This window comes from Macrobrachium nipponense, chromosome 16, assembly GCF_015104395.2.
Source record: "Macrobrachium nipponense isolate FS-2020 chromosome 16, ASM1510439v2, whole genome shotgun sequence".
NCBI lineage: Eukaryota > Metazoa > Arthropoda > Malacostraca > Decapoda > Palaemonidae > Macrobrachium > Macrobrachium nipponense.
In genome coordinates, this window is record NC_087209.1 from 36770803 (window position 1) to 36792822 (window position 22020).

A 22020-nucleotide genomic window follows, 5' to 3' on the forward strand; every position below is an offset into this window, starting at 1 on the left:
CCAGCCATGGCTGGCACCGGCGAACGGGAGGACTTCTTCCCAGCCTCAGCCCGTGGCGGTCGTGGACCGTCACGTCCCGGGTAGCCAGCTGGTCGCCGCGAGAGTGAGAGCTGGTCTGGTGAGAGTCGCGTGAGCGGCTGTCACCAGTCTTCCGCCCCGTGCCGTGAACCTGACGCTGAGCGGACTCAGAGGTCTGGTTCCTGGCTGCACAGTCGCTGGTAGGCGACCGTACACTCGGTACCTCCCGCGAACGAGAGGCCGAGACGGACCCTGATGCAGTGGCAGAACCACTGACACCAGGCGAGGAAGTACCGGTGTTAGCCGGTACCCCTCTGGTTCCCCGTAGTCTTCTTCCTTGCGGAAGAAGAGACGGGCCCCGCTCCCGAAGGAGCAGGAGGACCAGCGGAAGGAACCCTCCCGTCCCACCGAGGTGAGACGGTCCCGAGAAGCTCCCGAGGGAGACTTCTTAGGAGGGAGGAGGCACCTTCTTCTTCCTCGGCTGTGAAGCCTTAGAAGTCGAAGGGGAAGAGGCGGCAGCCGACGACGATGAAGAAGATGAAGACGCACGACGACGACGACACCTTCCTCCTCTTCTTCGTCAGCTTCCTCAGGACAGACGTAAGATCTGCTATCCAGGGCGGAGCCGGGGCTGCTGTAGCCGAAGCAACAGGGCCCGGACGCACCTGTACAGACAGACCAAAGTCTGGGGTAGTACCACCACGAACAGGGACGAACGTCAGCAGGTATGGGCATCTCAGGAACAGCAGGCACAGCCAGCACAGCATCGGTAGGGACAGCCAGCGCAGCAACGGCAGGGACAGCCAGCGCAGCAACGGCAGGACAGCCAGCGCAGCAACTGCATGGACAGTCAGCCCAGAATCGGCAGGTACGGCAGGCAGCACCGGAAACACAGGAAGTGGAGCAGCAGCCAGCAACATCCTGGTACCGGCGGCAGGTCCAGGGGCGAGCTCTAGGGCAGCGGAAGTGTGGTCGCGGGCAGCGCGGCAACCACGAGCGGCGGCGGCACGCCCCCCTCTCGGTACGGGCGAACGGCACTTCACAGCGGCTGTAGGCAAGACTGTTACCATGTGAGGCGAGTACACCAGGTGAGGAGGGACGTCGTCACCTGGAGCGTGGTCACCACTCCATGGGTGACCGCAGTAGGCCCAGACATAGAACCGCAGCCCCTGGACACTAGCACGCCCTGCAAATGGAAGGACGCCCATACCTCACCAAGGTCCACCCTCGTGGCAGTAGCACCTGCGGAAATAACAGTAGTAGCGATTAGTGGGGGGAAGTCCCCTCGCGCGGGGGGGGTGAGCCCTCTCCGAACGAGTGGAAGACCCCCGAATACAATTGTACATCGGGCACCGAGCGCCCTCCCCCGCGCTCGACGGATCGGGCGAGGAGAAGAACGCAGATAACCTCCCCCCCCCAAGGGGAAGGGCCATCTGTGGGAGCTGAGCGGGGGGGGGGGGGGGGGTTTGGGGGGGTCTCGTTCCCCACCCCCGCACAGAACATGTACCCAACAATAATAATAAGAGCCCGAGAGCAATCGTGCCCTCGGCCCCGAATGCAAGGGCATAAGGATCAATTCCCTGACTGAGCGGAACTTGAACCAATTAATATTTGATGCAATCAATAATAAAAGGAATAAAATGACAAAGAATCTTGCATTACGATTCACTTCACAATGAATAAGGGCTCGGATCGAGCGCATTTGCGCCCTCGGTACCGAGCGCAAGGGTAAAAGGATCCATTCCCGATTACGAATGGAAACCTTGATCCATAATGAATTGATGCAATCAAAAATTATATATGAAAATGAAAAAGAATACTGGCGCTTGCGATTTCACTTCATACAAATAAAAAGGGGAAGGATCAATTCCCTGGAAATAGCGGAAAACTTGAATCCAAGTGAACAATGCAATCTCAATAAAATATGAAAATGAAAAAGAACTGCACTTGCGATTTCACTTCATTCAAATAAAAAGGGGAAAGGATCAATTTCCGGGTAAGCTCGGAAACTGATCCAAAATGAGTATTGCTACAATCAAAATAAATATATGAAAATGAAAAAGAATACTGTACTACTTGCGATTCCACTTCCATACAGAATAAGTTTTCGTGCCGAGCGCCGTCGCTCGGCAACGAGCATACAGGTCAAAAAAATATAAATGAAAAGAGCACTTACGATTTTCATCTACACATTTCCAACCAAAATATACGCTCGGAGCGAGCGCTCTCCCGCCCTCGGCACCGAGCATACACAATACGAGGATCATTTCTGGGAAAATGAATTCCCGCACTTACGCCCTTCAGTCCCGGCACTCGGGTAATCGGAGGGCGTGGTGAAACCAAGATCCTTTAATTCACAATTGAATTCAATGGAAATAAATATGAAATGATTGTACTTACAATTCAGTTTCACTAGATAAATAGAAAAAGAAAAACACAACCATGCGAAAGCAACGACGATGAAGCGGGCAGAGAGCGATGATACACGTCCACACGCCAGCAGGCCGAAAGCAAAAGTGATTTGTTTACCTCCCAGTCGCGGGCGCGCGCCTGTCGGACAAGCAGTTAACTACCGAACCCCTTGTTCGAAAGCTTACGACCTATCCAGCTGCCGCTAGTACCTTCCTATTGTAAAAGGACCGAAGGTTTGTATGCCGTATCGGAACAATCAAATGTTTCTAACGTTTTCGTACATCTGGCTGCCGAAAACCATAGAGGAACGAATACGGAAAAGTGCAGAGGAACGACTACGTTTTTTTTTTTTTTTTTGCTTTTTTGTTTTGCTAGCACTTTCATTGATTTCAGTCTTTATTAGTATTTTGAATTTCTTTAATAATCGTATGCCAGAAATAAATGTAACCTTTAATGTTTGCATGCTAAGAATGGCAAAATCATCGTTGCCACATTAGTGGAGGCTTCACACATACGCCGTTCCATTATTATAAACTGTTTCCATGAATTCTAGTTGTCATAGTAATGCAATAATGATAAAATTGCTTTAATATTTATGTATATATACTTCCAATACATAGCCTAATTTCACCAATTTCAACGTTTTGTGTGTAGTCTTATACCCAGTTTGGAGGGTCAACACATACCGAATGGCAACAGAGAGAGAGAGAGAGAGAGAGAGAGAGAGAGAGAGAGAGAGAGAGAGAGAGAGAGAGAGAGAAAGGAAGGCGGAGGAAGAAGACGAAGAAGAAAAGGGATGGCGGTGGAGGGGGGGGGGGTGGGGAGAGGGTAGGTGGAGCTTTATACACGTGTCGTATCCATTTCTGCATAATGGAGTGTCTCTTGGTACAAGGACAAGTGTCGTTATTCTTTACGATTAGTGATTCACGATACCCTTATAAATTACGGCACTGGGTGTAATGCACTATAGCAAAATCTCGTTCTGTTACGAGTGTTCGTTACAGAAATAGGTATTGCCCAAAAACGTGCTTGCACTGTCTCTGAAACCCATAGTAGACATGCTGCTTAGTTGTCAATCAAGTTTTTATAACAACCGTATTTTTACAAGCTAGCTATTGGAATAAATTTGTATTTTTCTCAGTCAAAACATATGCCCCTCAATGCTAACTTTCCTCTTTTAACGACTTTCTGGTCATTGCAAATTCGGCCCCATAATTTCTTATGGTGCGAAAACAGACAGAGGCCCATGGACCGAAAACGATTGCGTCACACTACGGCGATAATCCAGCAGTAAAACATCTTCATATATCCAAAAAGTAAATAATAAAGATATATATGCGCATTACGATTATAACAATTACATGTATAGCTGATAACAATCTGCATGAATAACTGGTAAACTGTTCTGCAATGACAGTTGAGTAGAGAGCAATTATTTACAATAGGTACGAAGTCAAGATGTCGTGACGTCATAATACAGAACTTGAAAGAACGTTCTAATTCAGAAAAATAATTACTTAAATTTGAGTCAGAGTCGAGTTACTTTTTCAATAACGAATATTTTCAAATTAATCATCATAAATATGTAAAATATGACAATTTGTCGAAAATTGCATTTTTCCTAACTATACAAACCTGAGGTCCTTTAACAATAGGAAGGTAACTAGCGGCAGCTGGGACGGTCGTAAGCTTCGAACAAGGGGAGAACGGTAGTTAACTGCTTGTCCGATCGTGCGCGCGCCCGCGCGCCCGAGAGGTGAAGAATCACTTTTGCTTTAGGCCATGCAAAAAGTTGCAGTGAGGGGTGGCATGAGGTGGGACTATGTAAAGGACCTCAGGTTTGTATAGTTAGGAAAAATGCAATTTTCGACAAATTGTCATTTGTTCCGATACGTAATACAAACCCTCGGTCCTTTAACAATAGGAAGACTCACTTCTTGGTGGGAGGAATCTGAGTCTTTTTGGTGAACAGACTGGTGTTCGTCCAACCCTGGAGTGCCTCCCTGGTCGTAAGAGCAAGGGAGGGATCCAAACCTCTGTCCGAGATTGATCGGGGTGTGCACCGCAGGTGGATCAATGGTCAGACCTCTGGGCCAAGTACTAAGAGAGAGGCAAGCGTATCTTCGTACCAGCAAGCAAGAACTTGTTCCTGTTTGCAAGAGACAATCATAAAATGATGGGTTTGTCTCAATTTGGCATCCACTTCCTCCCCCTTGTTGGAGGAAGTGGTGGATATTTACTCCTATCCCTACTGAAAGGGATAGGATGGTGCTCTATTGAGTAGCTCACCTGCATTTCGTCCTTACCCAGCAGGGTGACGACCGTGTCCCTCTACCCAAAGGTAGAGGGAAGAAAAAGATGGGAAGAGGAGCCAGTCACACTCTCATTCCTCATCCATTCTTACGGTCACACCAGGACTCGATGCTGTTCAGCCTGCGAGGGTCTGGGTTAACTACACAACGTGTTGAGCAACCACCACGGTTCCCAAGGAAAAAGATCCAAGGAACTGTGGGCAATATCCTGAAGGTAGAAGGAGGTGCATGCGGTCCGGTTGGACCAGGCGCCTGCCTTCATTACCTGCGCCACGGAGAAGTTCTTGCGGAACGCGAGAGAATGATGAAGAGGCGTCCACACTCATCCTGGGTGTCGGAGTTTCTTCAGGAACAGCTCCGTCGCACCTTCACAGGACAAAGCAGCATAGCCTTCGTATCGGAGGCGGTGAAGTCCATTAGGGAGGGTATTGTGAAGGACTCGACCAATCGTCAGTTACCGAAGGGTTCTGAGTCTTCGCTACGAAGATCGGTACGAATCGAGCGTCACAAATCCCCATCCCTTTGTGCTTGACTTCTCAAGAGAAGTCATGCAGTTACCTAAGACGAAAAAGAAGGGAGGGAATAGTCGTATGACCTATCCCTCTTCTCGACTTTGGTTATGTACAGTACTCATACTGACAAGCTATTAAGACGAAGTAATGATTGCTCTGGAACAAACCGAACTAAGTCCACAGCATAGTTCGTAACTGACTCGGGCGCTCTGACAGCTGCCGACTGACTGGTTCGGAATCAGTAGAGGCAAGTTGTCCAAGCATCCGGGTAAGTCACGTGACCTTCGCCCTTTAAAGAGTTATGCTGAGAGACCAAACAAATAAAATATTTGTTAGTCACCGATGCCGACGGCGCGGCGATGATTCTCTTAATGCATAAGCTCAAAAGGCGAAAGTCAATTGCCTTCAAAAGACCGAGGTCCCTGATGGCAAGAAAATCTCATAGACGTTGAATCTCAGCTTAAGGAGAAACAACACTGTGACGTTGAAGACGAAGGTAGGCAATGAATGCAACCTACGTCTTCCAGCTGAATCGAGAGAAGGAATCTCAAGATTCTAAACCTGTGCTTACAAATGACTGAAAACTCTAACCGCCATTTCATTGCTGTCCGTTGTGCAATGAAAGCGGGGCGTTCTTCAGTAATGAAACACAGGGGAGAGCCGCTTGAAGAACTGCTTCTCATGGGCTGAACGTTTGGAAGTAGAGCTGGCAGGTGTGGGAGTAGGCGATGTCTTTCAATACATCTGCTAATCCGGGGTGAACGATGAACAATTGTACACCTCCGATTACAAGATATTTTGAGGACAAACTCAGATTCCGCAAAAATCATTCGCATTATCGGGATACGATGCAGCAAGAGACTATTACAGAATTCTGTTACCGTGCGGTAAACAGAAAGATGAGAGTCGAATAGATATCTCTGTTTAAAATTCTCGCAATACCGAAGACGATGAATACTAGCGTTCACAGCAGTAGATGGTCATTCATGTATGCGAGAATCCCGTTAATCAGAGACTTAAGTCCGTGATTGTTGGGCAGAGATACGGTTGTTATTCAATCAAAGCAGGTGAGAAAGACATAAAAAACCGTCTATCTCAAAGCGGCAGCTGATACTGAAATGCCTCGGGCAATTCAATACGCAGTAGCTGTCGCTGACTCGTCATCCTGAGTTGCCAAGTAATCTTTTCCACGAAGGAATGCGTTCGGCTAGAACCACCGAGCATAAAAAAGATATGCTCGAGCATTATATTTAAGCGAAACGAATTTCGGTAAATATAAAAGCTTAAATGGTGTTGTTGTGACAACACCTAAGTATATAAAATTGAAACTGGAAAACTCCTGGGAGGTTGCAGCAACCCGGGTTGCAGTTCAATTAGAATACTTTTCGTCTAAGTCGCAATCCGTAGAATAACCAGGATATGCGCCTACCCCCTCGGACCATTCAACTGCTTAGCAGAATCATGTCGCGAGGTTAATATACGTAGTATATTTGTAGGATTCTGAACAACGATCTCCATCCTAAATTCTTTCCTTCAAGAAAACAAAATAAGGATTGGAGATCGACCACCTTCGTTCTCTATTAAAGAGAGTGAAGGAGAAGTCTTCCTGAAGGAAAGCTTCAATGGTGAACAGAATACTAAGACGATAGTTCCAGCCAAACTGGATATTCCCGTCCGTTCTTCTCTATTCCAGGTTGGTCGCCTACTGTGAGATAGTCTTCTTCAGCAGCAGTCTTCTTCCTAATGCTAGAAATTCCAGGAATTCGAGCATAGGCGAGGTTCCCGATTATCTCGTGTAACATATCGGGGGATTCTCGTCTCGCTCACTTTGGACCGTGGTCTCGCCTAAGTGTTTGGAGATCGTAAGAAACTCGATAACACTCTGAATGCGCTAGAAATTCCGTAGAATTCCTAAGCAGTCCTGCGAAACCCCCACCGAATTCGTCAAACGATATCGGCTGGTGGTCCTCTCGATTCCCGTAGAAATCGAGAATGGGGCAGGATCCCTCCTCAACGACCGGGGCTTACGTCAGGTAGGACCCGAAGGTCCCCCCTGGTAGCGCAGTCCCCAACGTGGGATCCTACAGAGAAATCTCTGTAGGATCCTTCCCCTTTCCCTCGTAGCCGTAAGGAGAGAGGGAATGGGGGAGGAATTGGATACTCGCTCGCCTTCCCAGTGGAACTAGCAGTTGGAGAAGAGTAGGAGCAGCCATCCTCTCAGAGTCTGGGAAAACGTATCGTCAGGAGAAAACGTTTTCCCGAGGAGCGTTACGAACTCTCACTGTAGGTAAGGGTCTGCCGCCACTGTGAACGTCGTCTGGGTGGGGCTGATCGACACCTGACAGGAGAGAGCCGATACCGTCCTCCGACTCATTCCAGTCCTCGTCGAGGTCGAAACCTCTCAGGAGGACCGAAGGAGTATTTAAATACGGGTGTCCGAAGACACGTAGAAACGCCGCTGTCGCAGTAGAGGAGGTGGAAGTAGCTTGATCGACCGGCCAGAACTGAGAGAGCCTTCTTGTCCGGAGACGAGAGACTCTGGTTCAAGACAGAATCGGCAAGCTCCGATCGCGGCATACCCACCGTAGGTTTGGGTTCCCTCTCGGGCCCCAAAACGACTCGAGCAGAGACATGGGGCTCTGCTTGGTGGGAGCGGCGATCCTTCCCCCCGGTCGTTGTGCTGACGAATCAGTGCAATAACCTGGGTAAAGTTACTCTGAATCTCGGAAGTTACAGCGTCTTGAGGAGTAGGGACCGTCCAGTCCCTCCAACAAGAGCAGCTCCCAGGACCCTCCTCCTTCAGAAGAAGGACCAGCAACAGATCCCTGACGGTTGCCTCCAATCACTTGCGCGTACGTCCTGGGTGGTCCTAAGACCAACCTGGCACGTGCGGCGTCGTGACGGGATCGTGAGCGGCGCTCTCTCACGATCACTCCTATATACCTCGCTCTTCCTGGCGTATGCCGAGGAAGTTGAAGGTATCGGAGAGACAGAACTGACGCTACCCCCTCTCCCCCTGACGGTCGCCTCCAATCACTTGCGCGTACGTCCTTTGGTTGGTCCTAAGACCATACGTGGCACGTGCGGCGTCGTGACGGGATCGTGAGCGGCGCACCTCTCACGATCACTCCTAGCTACCTCGCTCTTCCCGGTGTAGTTACCCGAGGAAGTTGAAGGTAGTGGAGAGACAGCCCTGCCGCTCCCCACCCGCCGCTGGCAGGACAAGCGTACGTGGGGGGCTGCAGCCGATCACCAACCCGCGGTGGGGATCGATCTGCAGGCCCTGGCCGTGCCGCTCACCTGTGCGAGCGGCTCGACTGAGCACGTCGCACCCCGGTCCGTGCGTCAGACGAGCTGCTGCTGGTCACCGTATACGCCCGGATGGTCCCTGTGGGAGCGGCGGTCAGGTGACCTGCAGAGCTCGCTTTCGCCGTGAGACCGGTGAGCGTCCTCGCGGCACGTCAAACCGCTGGTACCAGCCGAGGCTGGTACCGTCGGTCGAGGGGACCTGGGGGAACACCTCTTCCCAGCCTCAAACCCGTGGCCGGTCAGAGACCGTCACGTCACCCACCCGAGGTACCGGCTGTCGCTGCGAGAGCGGCCGCTGGCCTGGCGAGAGTCACCTGAGGGCGGCTTCTCGACAGTTCTTCTGCTCCGTGCCTCGGTCATGACGCTGAGCGAACTCAGGCGTCTTAACTTTGGCTGCACGGTCACCCGAAGGAGATCGTACACTCGGAACTTCTCGCGGACGAGAAACCGAGCCGGTACCTGGCTTAGCAGCAGAGCTGCCAAGACCACGCGAGGGTGTACCAGCGGTAGCCAGCACACCCTTGGTCCCCGTCTTCTTCTTCTTCTCAGAAGGGGAGACGGGCCCCGTTCCCGAAGGAACAGGAGGACCAGCAGAAGAACCCCCCCGTCACACCGGAATGTGACGAGCCCTTCGAAGTTCCCGAAGGAGTCTTCTTAGGGGGAATAACAAAACCCGGTTACCAGCTGGTCGCTGCGAGAGCGGCCGCTGGCCTGGCGAGAGTCACCTGAGCGGTTCTCGCCAGCCTTCTGCTCCGTGCCGTGGTCTTGGCGCCGAGCGAACTCTGGCGCCGAAACTTTGGCTGCACGGTCTCCCGAGGGAGAGCGTACACTCGGGATCTCCCGCGAACGAGAGACCGAGCCGGAACCTGGCGTAGCGGCATCGCCGCTAGCACCAGGCGAGGAAGTACCAGAGCTAACCGATACTCCTCTGGTCCCCGTCTATCTCTTCCTTACGGAAGGGAAGACGGGCCCCGCTCCCGAAGGAGCAGGAGGACCAGCAGAAGGACCCCCCGTCCCACCGAGGTGGGACGGGCCCTTAGAAGTTCCCGAAGGAGACTTCTTAGGGGGGGGTGGGGGGGAGGCAGCCTTCTTCTTCTTCGGCTTATGGGCCTTAGAAGTCGAAGGGGAAGAGGCAGCAACAGACGAAGACGAAGATGCACCTTCCTCTTCTTCGTCAGCTCACGCAGGACAGTCGTCAGGTCCTCCATCCAGGCCGGAGTCGGGCCTATTGCCGAAGCAACACGGCCCGACTGCACCTGTCCGGAAGGACCTGGGACTGGGGAAGACACACCATGGGCAGGACCAGCATGGACAGGCGCAGGAACCAGGAGCGACAGGAACAGCAACCAGCTCAGGAGCGGCAGGAACAGCGGCAGCGGTAAACACAGAAGGGACAAGGGACAGCCAAGCCAGTAGCGGGAACCACATCAGCGACAGGTACGGCAGGCCCAGCCATCGCCTCGTAGAATCATCGGCAGCCAGCGTGGTACTGGCGGCCGGTCCATGGGGCGAGCTGCTGGAACAGCGGAAGTCTGGGGCAGGCACACGAAGAAAACACAGGCGGCGGCGGCATACCCCTCCTCGGTACGGCGGCGACCGGCCCTAGAAGCGGCAGACGGCGTCACCGACACAGCATGGGGAGTGTAGACCAGCGGGGGGAAGCAGCATAAGCGGCCGTGAAGGTTGTAGTGGAGACCACTCCAAGGTCACCGCCCCAGACCTCGCTAGACTCTGCAGCAGATCGTGGATGCTAGGCACGCCCTGCAGCCGCAGTGGTCCATACCTGTCCAAGGTCGTCTCCCACGGCTGTAGCACCTGCGGTAGCACAGACAGATTAGTAAGAGGGGTTCCCTCACGCACGGGGGGGGGAGACATGCCCACCCCGAACGGAAGGAAGACCCCAACACAAAATACGAGGAAGCTGACGCGGGGGGCGGGAGGAAAGAAGACGAAGAATCGGATACCAAGGGAGTCGCGGGAGAGCTTTCCGACGACTTCCTGGCAGACCTTCGCTTCCCCTACCCCCGCACAGCAGTGAAAAGTAATATGAAAATGAAACAGAATACTGCACTTGCGATTCACTTCATAGAACTTAAAGAGGGAAAAATCAATTCCCGGTAAGAGCGGAAACTTGATCCATAATAATATGATGCTATCATAAATATATATGAAAATGAACAATACTGCACTTGCTATTTTCACTTTCACAGCAATAAATCGTAAGGATTAATTCCCGGGTAAGAGCGGAAATTGATCCAAAATTAAATTTGATGCAATTAATAAATGAAAATGAAAAGAAAACTGCATTGCGAATCCACTTTCATTGCATTCTATTCATACAAAATAGGGCTCTTGCCGAGCGCAATCAAGCTCTCGGCAACGAACGCACAGGGCAAAAATATAATGAAAAAGAGTACTTACATCTTTCAATTACACACTTTCGCACAAAATACATGACTCGGCGCGAGTGCGCCCGCCCTCGGCACCGAGACATAATTCAAGGGTTCAATTCATGAAAAGAGCGGAAATCGCCGTCTCTACGGCGATAGCTCCATGTTTGATTCATAATTAAGTAATGGAAAATGAAAACAGTGTACTTACAGTTCATTTTCAAGTCAAACAAACCATTAGTAGAAAACACAATATAAACAAAGCATACGACGATGAAGCGGGCAGAGAGCGATGACGAACACGTCCTTCACACCCGCGGTCCGAAAGCAACAAAAGTGATTCTTCACCTCTCGGGCGCGCGGGCGCGCGCACGATCGGACAAGCAGTTAACTACCGTTCTCCCCTTGTTCGAAGCTTACGACCGTCCCAGCTGCCGCTAGTTACCTTCCTATTGTTAAAGGACCGAGGGTTTGTATTACGTATCGGAACAAATTGATGTTTTACTACTTATTTAAAAATTAGCCAAGAGCACGCTTCTCGTCATCTTCTACCCAAACAGCTGTTTACGCCTGGCTTGTTGTTGGTGAGAAATCGTGTTTCGATTGTTGTGATAAAAGTGCTCCAGCGTCTGTGGATACAAGTGGTGTGCGGATTTATCACAGGAAATGGAAAGTTTGTTGACACAAGCGACTCCGTAAACATCGAGATGGCGTCAATCTTCGAAAACATTTTTTGTTTTTTTTTTTTTTAGTTGTAAGTTAAAAATTTCTAAAGCGTTTTTGGTGAGATTTCCACTGCCGTGGGCGCCCATTTTGTTTTCAGTACCCTCTGTTTTAAATCTTAAAATTTGGCCTTAATTTCTAACTTTGGAGAAAAATACTTACTTCGAAAGGAGAGTAGAGGGTCTTTAAGCTCCGTTTCTCACCAACAACAAGTCGCGACTGATGCCCATCTCGGGTGTCAGGACGCGTTATAATGTACTTTTTCGGAGGGTGGCTAGGTGTTGATTGTAGGTGGCCTGCTTGGCCTGCTGTGATGTTCTACCCTAAGTACTTTTTCGGAGGGTGGCATGCTGTGGTCGTCGGTGAGTTGATTCAGGCCATGCGGTTGTTTACCCTAATTGTATTCTTGTTTCACCAATTAAATATAGAGTGAAAAAGGCCGAGCCACGCGATGACGATGGATCGACTGCGGTTGTTTACCCTAAGTTAGGGTAGTTGGTAAAACATGCTAGCTATGAACTAGGCTAGACTAGATCTAAGGCTTGGGGTAGATATTTTTCAAAACTACTTATTTATTTTCAATCGTCGTGTTAATGACATGAGTGCTATTTTAATTAGGTAAAGTAATGATTCTACTAATGATACAATGTCCTCTTAACACCGTAACGGGATAGGCTAGATGGAGGTGAAGTACTGTGGTCAAGTTGTTTGGTTTAATTTTGTTAAACAGCGAGGTTAGGTTCCTAATGCCCAACAGTCATCCTCCACTGATCAATATCCTATAGTTATTCTCTAAGTTAATAGCTTGTATAACTTACTTATGCGTAATATAATAGAGTGACTCCTAAATTTGCCGGTAGTAGGTAGCTGCTAAACTTCGACTCGACTTTTGTTTGTGTTTACGAATTTTGATAACCTGAAATGAAACGACGCCTTGACAAGAAGTTTCTATTGAGGGTAAACATAACCGAGTTTTAATAGCGGGTTCTATTAGTATGCGTGGCCAACAATCTTCCTACCAAATCAAAATAAATTAATTATTGTTCAATGTCCATTGTTTCTAGCCCTTGCCACATTAGAAAGTCTACTACCAAAATAAAACGAAAGAATTTTTTTTCACAAGCTAGATTGTTTGTGCTCTGCTATTTGGTAACTTTTGAACTGAACTTTATTCATGATTGATGAATAATGTTAGAGTTCAACGTCAGATGCGTTCTTTACAAACACAGAGTTATTTACATGGAGCGTTTATTTCATCTACGGTTACTAGGTAATCTTGTGCAACAAATTTCTTGTGGTACTGATACTTATAAGGTGTTATATGTAACAGTGAATATTTATAGTCAATACTTTCATATCCGCTCTTTTTATATGAGTAATTTACTAACTGGAACCCCTGAATTACTAAGCCTAGGAAGGCAGGTCAGGTTTAGCTACAAGGGTCAACTGTCAAGAAGCATGGGGGAGCTGGCACCCAAAGGGTTTTACCTTGGGAATTCTGCTGGCATTTTTCTGTCGGTTGTGGCAAATTCCTATGAACCTAAGCTAGGCTACTCTTGTCGATTCAACGTTATTCAGTAACTGTGTAAATCTGGCTAGGGTAAAATACCGAATGGCCGACCTCTACCATAGTGCGACCACCTTCCTGAAAATCGGAAATTATAGTATGGCCTTAATTTGTGACTTGGGAAAAAACTTATTGCGAGAGGAAACCTGGTGTAGTACTGGATTCAGGACATGTTAAAGTACTTTTTTGGGAAGTGGGTTGCACTACAGTAGAGGCCGGCCATTCAGAAGGGTAAAAAACCGTATGGTACAGGGGTGGACCATGTACGATCAATGTGTACAACCCCAAAAAAAGTACATTATAACGCGTCCTGACATCGGAGATGGGCTCTAGTCGCGACTTGTTGTTGGTGAGAAACGGAGCTAAAGACCTCTACTCCGGTGTCAGGACGCGTTATAATGTACTTTTCTTGGGGTTGTACACATTGATCGTACATGGTCCACCCCTGTACCATGCGGTTTTTTACCCTATTTTACCCTAATTTCTTATCAAACATAGGCTCAGGGCCATACTATGGACCTAGTATAGGCTAGGCAATTTTTGCTATCCTGACTGGTTTCAATGATTATATTTTGGTTAAAAAACATGCTTGTAACATTAGGAATGGTAAAATTAACATTCAGATAGAAATACAGGGAGCTGACCAGATTTATGGTACACATGTATACCTGGTTATTGATAACAATCCCCCTCAAAATAGGCATAAAGCATGATGGGGCAAGAACATTTATAGAATTAAAAGTGTATGCATATCATACACAACCCAATCTACCCTAGGATGGTGGGTCATATGCCTATAATGGAGATTTCATTGAGAAAACAACTAGAGCAGGTGGCTAGCTATGTGGAGAATGTGTTGTGTTGAGGGTATGCCAAATTATCTATGGCAGATTAACAATAACAAGTTACTTAATAGAAAACTTTGTTTCCAAACTATAGTCTTGTGCCTCTTTTAGGACCTATAATTTTCATACACACTGGTCAGTATTTTTATATTTCCACTGAGATATTGGGTTATGCATTTGTAAGGTTAAGAATGCTTTGTCAGTCTTGTTCTGAATAACGAAGGTGAATAGAGGGAATTCATCTCGGTCCATAATTTGATCTCCTCCCACATTGTTTTCATAAAAGTAAAATTTCATCCTGTGATTTGGTCTAGCTATATAGCCTGTATGAAAAAATATCCTAAGTAGCAACTGTAAACCAAGTGATACACAGTAATCATTTACATTTATTTTCCTAAAATTCTTTCATTTCCAGTAAGATGAGTACCATGAGTTCTGCAAAGCGAGGTGGAAGAAAAAATGCAAAGAATGTCAAAGGAAAAAGAGGTCAAGGCTCTAAACAGGACAGCAGGCGTGATAGGTTTGAAAGCGATCCCAGTTCAAGTTTCGCGTCAGGCGTAGATATCGAGGAAGAAGCTCTTCGTAGATTAACTCTTAAAGGTGTTGTATCAGTTTGTTAGTTTTTCTACTGCCTTTCAACAAATTTCTCTGCTTGGTGAGGTGCTGTGCTTTTGTCTTCTCAGGATGAGAATTAAAGTAATTAAACCTTTTTTGGGAGTACGTAAAGTGTCAAAATGGCTGTAAAACTAGACTAGGGTCCAGGGGTGTGGCTCTATGAGGTGCTACTCTATGTATTTAAGTTTGGTTACAAGTTTTAGAAAAATTAATATGAACTTTAATTTTGACAAAATTGAAAAATACTGTACATCCACTTCATCATGTCACTGCAGAAGGGGGAACTTTATAGCACAAATATGTAAAAAGTAGTTGCTTCTACATAAATATTAATCATCACCTTTTATACAGGAGTATCCTTCAGTGCAAAATGGAGTGGTCATTGAAGTTGGTAACTAGGTCATTGACTGGTGAAAATAAGGGTGCGTGTGTGAATGCCCCTCTCTTGCCTTATATTGTCATTCACTTTTCCTTTGGCTGGCAGATAAGACAGAAGTGCTCTCTTATTCTAAATGAATGGCCTGCTACCCTTTGTTGTTTTGCTGTACTTTCTCTGTGGATTGTCTTTTCTTGTTTTTCCACTAATATGGAGAAAAAACATGATCAGAGCCACTGCAAAGGATTTTGCCATCCTTGTGGGCACTTCATGTCTCCTGCAATGGCAGACCTTCATAATTATTGTTCATTACGTATGTGGTTAGAAGGTTTGCACCTGTTCTTTTCTCTGCAAGGAGTGTGCTGACTGATCTTCTCCATAATGGGAGAAGTTTGGGAGGCAGAGGAAGAAGGATGAGAAGCATTTGCAATATTATACCACTTATGACACCTTTAAATCCTTCTGTCTTTGTTCTCCTACCTTCTTTCATTTCTGTCCCTGTACATATTAGCGCTACCCCTTCTTTGAGGGATAGCAATTGAGTTGATAAGAAGTCTGCCCATGCCCTTTCTCTTGTTGTTGTTTTTAATTGAGCTGGCCTTATGCCAGCATGGGCTTTTACTCATAGAGCAGCCCATAAGCCCTCTCCTCTGAGGATAACGTAGCTGCTGACAGAGTCTTCCTTCAGCAACTTCTTTGTTCTTGTATTCATCTGGTGTGATGTTTCAGGTACAGGTATTCCCCTGGGTTACAGCTGTCTCGACCTACATTGTTCCATGCTAACATCGCTTTTTCAAATACATCCATAACAAAATTGGGTGCCGTAACTAGGATTACAGCGCTGTAAGCTCGTAAGTGCTGTAGCTTGCCGGTGCTATAATGAGGTGGGAGAACTAATTTAGGGAGCTGTAGCCACTGGGAAGCTTCACTAAAAGGAGGTCCCTCTTATACGAGGGTTCACTATAAGGAGGTCTTTCCTATAAAGATGGGAGAAAACTGGTTTATTACCAGGGCAAAGCTTACAAACCTGTTTCTTTTCCCAGGCTTACACAAGCCTTCCTCTCCCTCATTTATAAAAATTTTTCTCACAATGTTCTGGATTACAGCAATTTTCAGCTTTTGGTAGGCCCCTGGAACGGAACCACCGCTGTAACCTGGGGGCTGCCTGTATTAGGAAGATGCATCCCTGGAGCACCTGCAAAAGGTATGGCCTATGCTTAACATCCCTTATAATCAGCCTTTTACAGCATTTCTAGGTAACTTGGTGAAGGAGAAGGAGCAGTCACCTGAAACTTCTCTCCTGTTATGTCTGCTGCTGTGTCTGTAACTACCCTAGCCTCATCCTCTGCTGCAAAGAGGGATCTTCCTTTTACAGTAGTGCTTCCAGTGGAAAATCCTTTGCTTGGTGCTTCATTCTCTTTGGTTCTGGCCTCAACCTTCCTTTCAATATGGAAGACAATTCCAACGTGCAAGAAGAAAGAGAGGAAACAATCTTTTCATTCTTCCTCTTCATCTCTTTCTTCAGCATCATTGAGCTCGTCTTCACTTTCCTATTCATTCCTGAATTCATCAACTGTCTGCACTTTCCTGTTCATTTCTGAACTCTTCCACCACACAGGTGGAAAAAGAAGGGGAGGGGAAGTCTATGCCTTGTGTGAGTAGTCCATGTGGACTCCTCACACACACTCATCTATCTGTAAGGTGAGTGAGGCTACAAGATCTCTGACATTGTTATCACTGCCTCTGGCAGGGCTGGAGCCTCCATGCCTTCCTGCTTAAAAAAGAGGCCTTCTCCCACCTCATCTTCCCATGAGCTCTTGGGCTCACAACTAGTTTAGTCTGTGAATCTTCACTTGTTCTGTGTATGCATGGTCTGAGAACTGTGTGGGAATAGTAGTTTGAGATAACCCCTATCCTCGCACCACCATCTTGTTTAAGTTTGCACATTCTACAGAACACATGCATACTGAGTGTGGAGGGAAAGATTGAGCTTTGAAGATAGGATTCTTTAGGCTCCTTCCTCAACCATAAGGGGTCATTCAAACCCTCTTCAGGGACGAGAGCAGTTGGAGCTAAACCTTAGGTTGCAGCTAAGCCTTCTATATCTGCGGTCACGAAGATGCCTGCTCTTCCAAAACTCAGACAGGTAGCCTAGCCTTCTTCCTCTAAAATGGGTTGGAAGTAGAAAGGAGGAGTCACTGACTCACCATTAGGCAAAGTAGCAGGAACAGAGAATCGAGCTTTGGATATTATTGGTTCTTCAGGACATACAGGTTCTGTTCAAAGACATTCATTCTGCCCTGTCAAACACTTCAATATTGTTCCAACATCTCCCTGCAGAGACACAAGTCTCTGGTCCTATCAGCTTATGTAGGTGGAAGCTATGATGGAGAAAGGTGCCGTGGAAGTCGTGGAATGCCATTTTCCTGGGTTTTACAATCTTCTTCTTGGTTGAGAAGTTGACTAGAGGATAGAGACCAGTGATCAGCCTCTTTCTGTTAAACAAATATATGCTACAGACTTGCTTTAAGATAGAAACAATGCGTTTGGTGCTGGAGTCACGAGTGAGGGTAACTTCATACTTTTGACAGAGCTGAGGAATGCTTACTTTCAAGTACTGATTCAGTAGGACTCTCAAGAAGTATTTCCACATTTCCTACAATGCAACCTTACTCCAGTTTAAGGTTTACCTTGGACTGGTGATGGTGATGGTGTTTACACTGGTATTTGCTTGCTGTGATACCTGGATAACGAGTTAGTCTTGGTGTCCTTCATTTGCTTCTTCAGACCACAATCACCCTCTTGCCATTGGCCACAAGTTGCGGATCATGGTCAACTGAGAGAAGTCTGATCACCTTGCCAAGTAGCAGGCAAAGTATCCAGGCATGATCATTGACTCAGCAACTGTGAGAGTTTCCCATAAGACTTTTACAAGAAAGTCTGATAGATTATGGTCCAGCTCCTGTTCTGGGAAGAACACCCAACCTGGTTTTGGCTTGTGGTCTTGGGTCATCTGCTGGTGTTGAAAAAGTTCTTGCCTCAGGAGCACTTCAGTAGCAACTGATGCGCCACTGGACCTCTCATTGAGATCTCCTTTCTCAACTTGTGCCCCTGAGTTGCCCCTGAGTTGAGAGGTGAGGGAGGCTCAAGCATGGTGGCTGGAATACAGAAACCTCTTACAGGGGGTTCATCTGACTGCTCCAGAAATGCTTCAGTACTCAGCTAAATTGAAAGATGGTTAGGGGTGCACACCTGAGATGATAGTTCATTTCAAGCAAGTGGTTGAAGGAAACACCTTACCTGAATACTCATATGAACATTTTAGTGGTCCAGGCAGTGTGATTAGCATTGCAAGCATTGCAAGAATGGTAGAGAAGGGCACTTGGTGGTGTTGATGAGCAACAAGACAACCATAGTGGTCTGTATAAAAAAGTGGGGACATTGTCTCAGACCATGTGCCAGTTGGCACTGCAGGTGTCACAATTGAGTAGTTCACTAAGCTGTTGAGTTGTCATTCAGATACATATTAGGCAGGTGGAACATTCTGGCAGATCAGTCAGGTCTTGGTCAGGTGGTGGGAACAGTGTTGTCCCTACATTCTCATGTACTGGAGAGTCTGATCTAATTTTAGGGGCCCACATGCTTGATCTTTTGCAACCAGGGTGAGTAGAAAATTTCCCATTTTCCATTCATCAGTCCCAGATCCTTTGGCAGTGATGAAAGACACTGAAACACCACTGGGACAAACTGAATGTGTATGATGTGTATGCATACCCTCCTTTCAGCCTTCTGTGCAGGGTGATCATTTATCACATTACTGATTTAAATTCTGTCCCGTAAACTGACCACTATTGGACAAATTTAGTGTGAAATGCAGAGTAACTTCACATTGCATGTATATATAGTCTTAAAAAGTTTTGAGAAATAATTTGTTTTTTCTGTTTTTAAAACAAATTTGTTACATAAGCAACATTGCTGTTCATTATAGCAATTTTTAAACTGAAAGTTAAAAATAAGGAAACACTAGTGTGAAAACAAAGAGGCACAGTATCAATAAAGAAAACAATGGCAAAGAGTGAGAAAAAACTTGTGGCCAAGAAACACTAAAGTAAAAAACTAATAGAACATAAAATTCAGCTTAATAGGAGACAGTATGTCATGTATTGAGAAAAAATCATAGTAATGCAGGGTGACTATGTATGTGTATATATTATTTTATTTCATAATCATAATCAAATTTGTTGAAAATAAATGCAGTACTTTACATTTGTTTGTTGTAATAGAAATATTCTGTGTGCTTGTTCTCAGTATGCTAGAAAAAGCCATTGATAAAAAGGTTAAAGATAGGCAGAAGTTCCACAGATCAAATATTTTTGTTAAGGCGCTGTGCAGCAGTAGTACATACGTATATGTAATTTAAGATTCCCCTATACTCTGGCTACAAAAGGTTGAGACTTGAGGGTGATAGCACTGCTGCCATATTTTCTTGAACTTGTTCAAAATTTTCAGGAAAAAGGGTGACAATTTCGTAGATTTGGCAAAATTTTTGAGCGGTGCTGCCATTTCCTCATGTATGGATGATCAAGGGAAGTGACCACGGATCACAGTAATAAGAAGATTGTCTGTCACCTCCCTTCATTCATCCGTACAAAAGCAAAACACAAAGATCAAAACATTACACTACTTAGACCTTGCTGTACATTTTTAGAGTTGCTTGATGCAAAATTTAATTTAGATATATATATATATATATATATATATATATATATATATATATTATATATATATATATATATATATATATATATATATATATATATATATACTACCAGACCCCCCGTCACCCCGTGAATAGTTAGAACCCGCGAATGTTTGGAACCCCTATAAAAATCTAAAAACAGCCTATTTTGTTAGTTAAAACTCAAGAAAAACCCACTAAAAATTTTCATGCTTGGTTTTTTTAATAGTTTTATCACAAAAAGTGCATTTTATGATGAAATTCATAAAAAAAAAACAAGAATTTGTGGATATTTATCATAGAAAAATACAGCGAATGCGCAAATTTTCCGCGAATAATAAGGGGAAACGTTCCCAAGAGGAATCCGCAAATGTGTGAGTCCGCAAATCTGGAGAACACGAATACGGGGGATCCACTGTATATATATATATATATATATATATATATATATATATATATATATATATATATATATATATATATATATATATATATATATATATATATATATATATATATATATATATATATATAAGGGATTTTGACGTAAGGAAAAATCTATTTCTGGGCGATTGGTTCGTGTCGCTAGCGAAATATCCTTTAATCCATTATTTCTAAGGTAAATGTACTAACACATACCAGAGAATAAATAAAATAAAGAAAAGGTCAGTACTACTGACTCGCTCACCCTCCAAGAGGGTGTCGGTATGAACACTATGGCGAGTGAGACCACTACCACGAACCACTTGCCAATAGAAATCTCATACCACAAAACCCCCACTAGAGGGGAGCCGACCCACAGAGTGGGCAGGAACTACTACTACTCCGTCCCATGCTGCCGACTGCTGCGCCTCTGGTGGCCATCCTGAAGTTAGCAGACAATCTTGAGCATAGGGATGGGTAGGGTGGGATTTTGCTGGCGACACGAACCAATCGCCCAGAAATAGATTTTTCCTTACGTCAAAATCCCTTTTCTGGGCTCAGTTCGTGTCGCTGCGCGAAATCGTACCAGAGAAATAGCACAAGATTGTAAAGAAAATAATTAAATACATAAATAAGGTCTCAATAAAACATAAAATAAAATAAAGAAATATAATTGCTGAGAAATATACATATACACAATGATACAGAATAGAAAATATTCCTTAAAATTAACTTAAAGTTAACATATATGTACAGGGCTACATGGAATATATGTTGAACTTAACATCTGTTTATAGTTAATATGTACAAAGTAAATAAAGCAATTATAATAATAAACTGAATTAGAACAAACTTCGACAATAATATAATAAACAAATGTATATGACTTAGTATACAAAACCGAACCATTGCAAATGTAGATGTGTCACCCTAGCATAAAAATAAGGGGACCACATCATAGAGATCATTATATACAATCAATTGTGAGTGACCCTAGCAAAAAAAATAAGGGGCACCCACTGTACCATCATAAGAGCAGCTAAGACTCAAGGTAAACGTAGATGAACATGGTAGGTATAGACAAACTGTTGAGTGAGATAGGTAGAAAGGAGAACTGGATCTTCTACTTAAGATTAAGCAGAGTCGGGGGAAACTATGTTACCCGCCGCAACTGCTGAAAATTTCAGAGCTTCCAAGGACTTTAAGTAATGACACTTAAATACTGTCGGCGATTTCCATCCAGTATACTTCTTTAAATCATCAAAATTCATGTGTTGAAAATAGTTAATTGAGGTGGCAACTGCCCTGACATCATGTGCTTTAGGGAAGGAATCAGGGTTGGCTTGCTTAATAAAGTACAGGATCTGTTGCCTGATACCTTTAATAGATAAAGTACCACCTTTTTCTCTCTTAAAGAGAGGACCCGACGAGGATGAGGATGTCCTGGACAGAAAGGCTCGTAAGGTCGATACTGGACAAAGAGAAACATCTTGTGGAAGGGGTACAACCTTCCACGGTTCCCACCTCATCAAAGGATTCTCATTCTTTGCTATAAAACTACGTTCCGGAGAAAGTAGAACTTCCCCTGTGGGAAGAAATTCTATATGATTCGGATCTCTGGATAACGCCGACAGTTCTGAAATTCTAGCTCCTGAAGCCAAGCTTAATAAAAATAGAGTTTTTCTTAAGAGCATTATAAATGAACATGTCGTATTATCTGTTTCTGAAGCCAGCTTTAGACATCATTTAAGAACCACGATACTGACGTAGGCCTCACTGA

The 22020-nt window shown here is 45.5% G+C and overlaps 2 protein-coding genes across 4 annotated transcripts in view; one reads left to right on the plus strand and one right to left on the minus strand.

Moving 5' to 3' along the window:
- The window catches only part of LOC135195664 (uncharacterized), a 184731-nt gene that overhangs the window by 46495 nt on the left and 116216 nt on the right, over window positions 1–22020 (minus strand). Inside the window, exon 1 of one of the 2 annotated variants that reach the window (XM_064222036.1) lies at window positions 12495–12652. The exons of the other annotated variant lie outside the window; for it this stretch is intronic. The gene's annotated coding sequence lies outside the window, so the exon portion shown is untranslated. Of the gene's footprint in view, window positions 1–12494; window positions 12653–22020 lie in introns of those variants that run through there. 2 annotated transcript variants of the gene reach the window in all.
- The window catches only part of LOC135195661 (18S rRNA aminocarboxypropyltransferase-like), a 67018-nt gene continuing 57819 nt past the window's right edge, over window positions 12822–22020 (plus strand). The window contains exons 1-2 of one of the 2 annotated variants that reach the window (XM_064222033.1): window positions 12822–12946; window positions 14504–14688. In XM_064222033.1, coding sequence (XP_064078103.1) covers window positions 12858–12946; window positions 14504–14688 — 274 coding nt within the window. In that variant the 5' untranslated portion in view covers window positions 12822–12857. The other variant, XM_064222034.1, reaches the window with a different exon arrangement.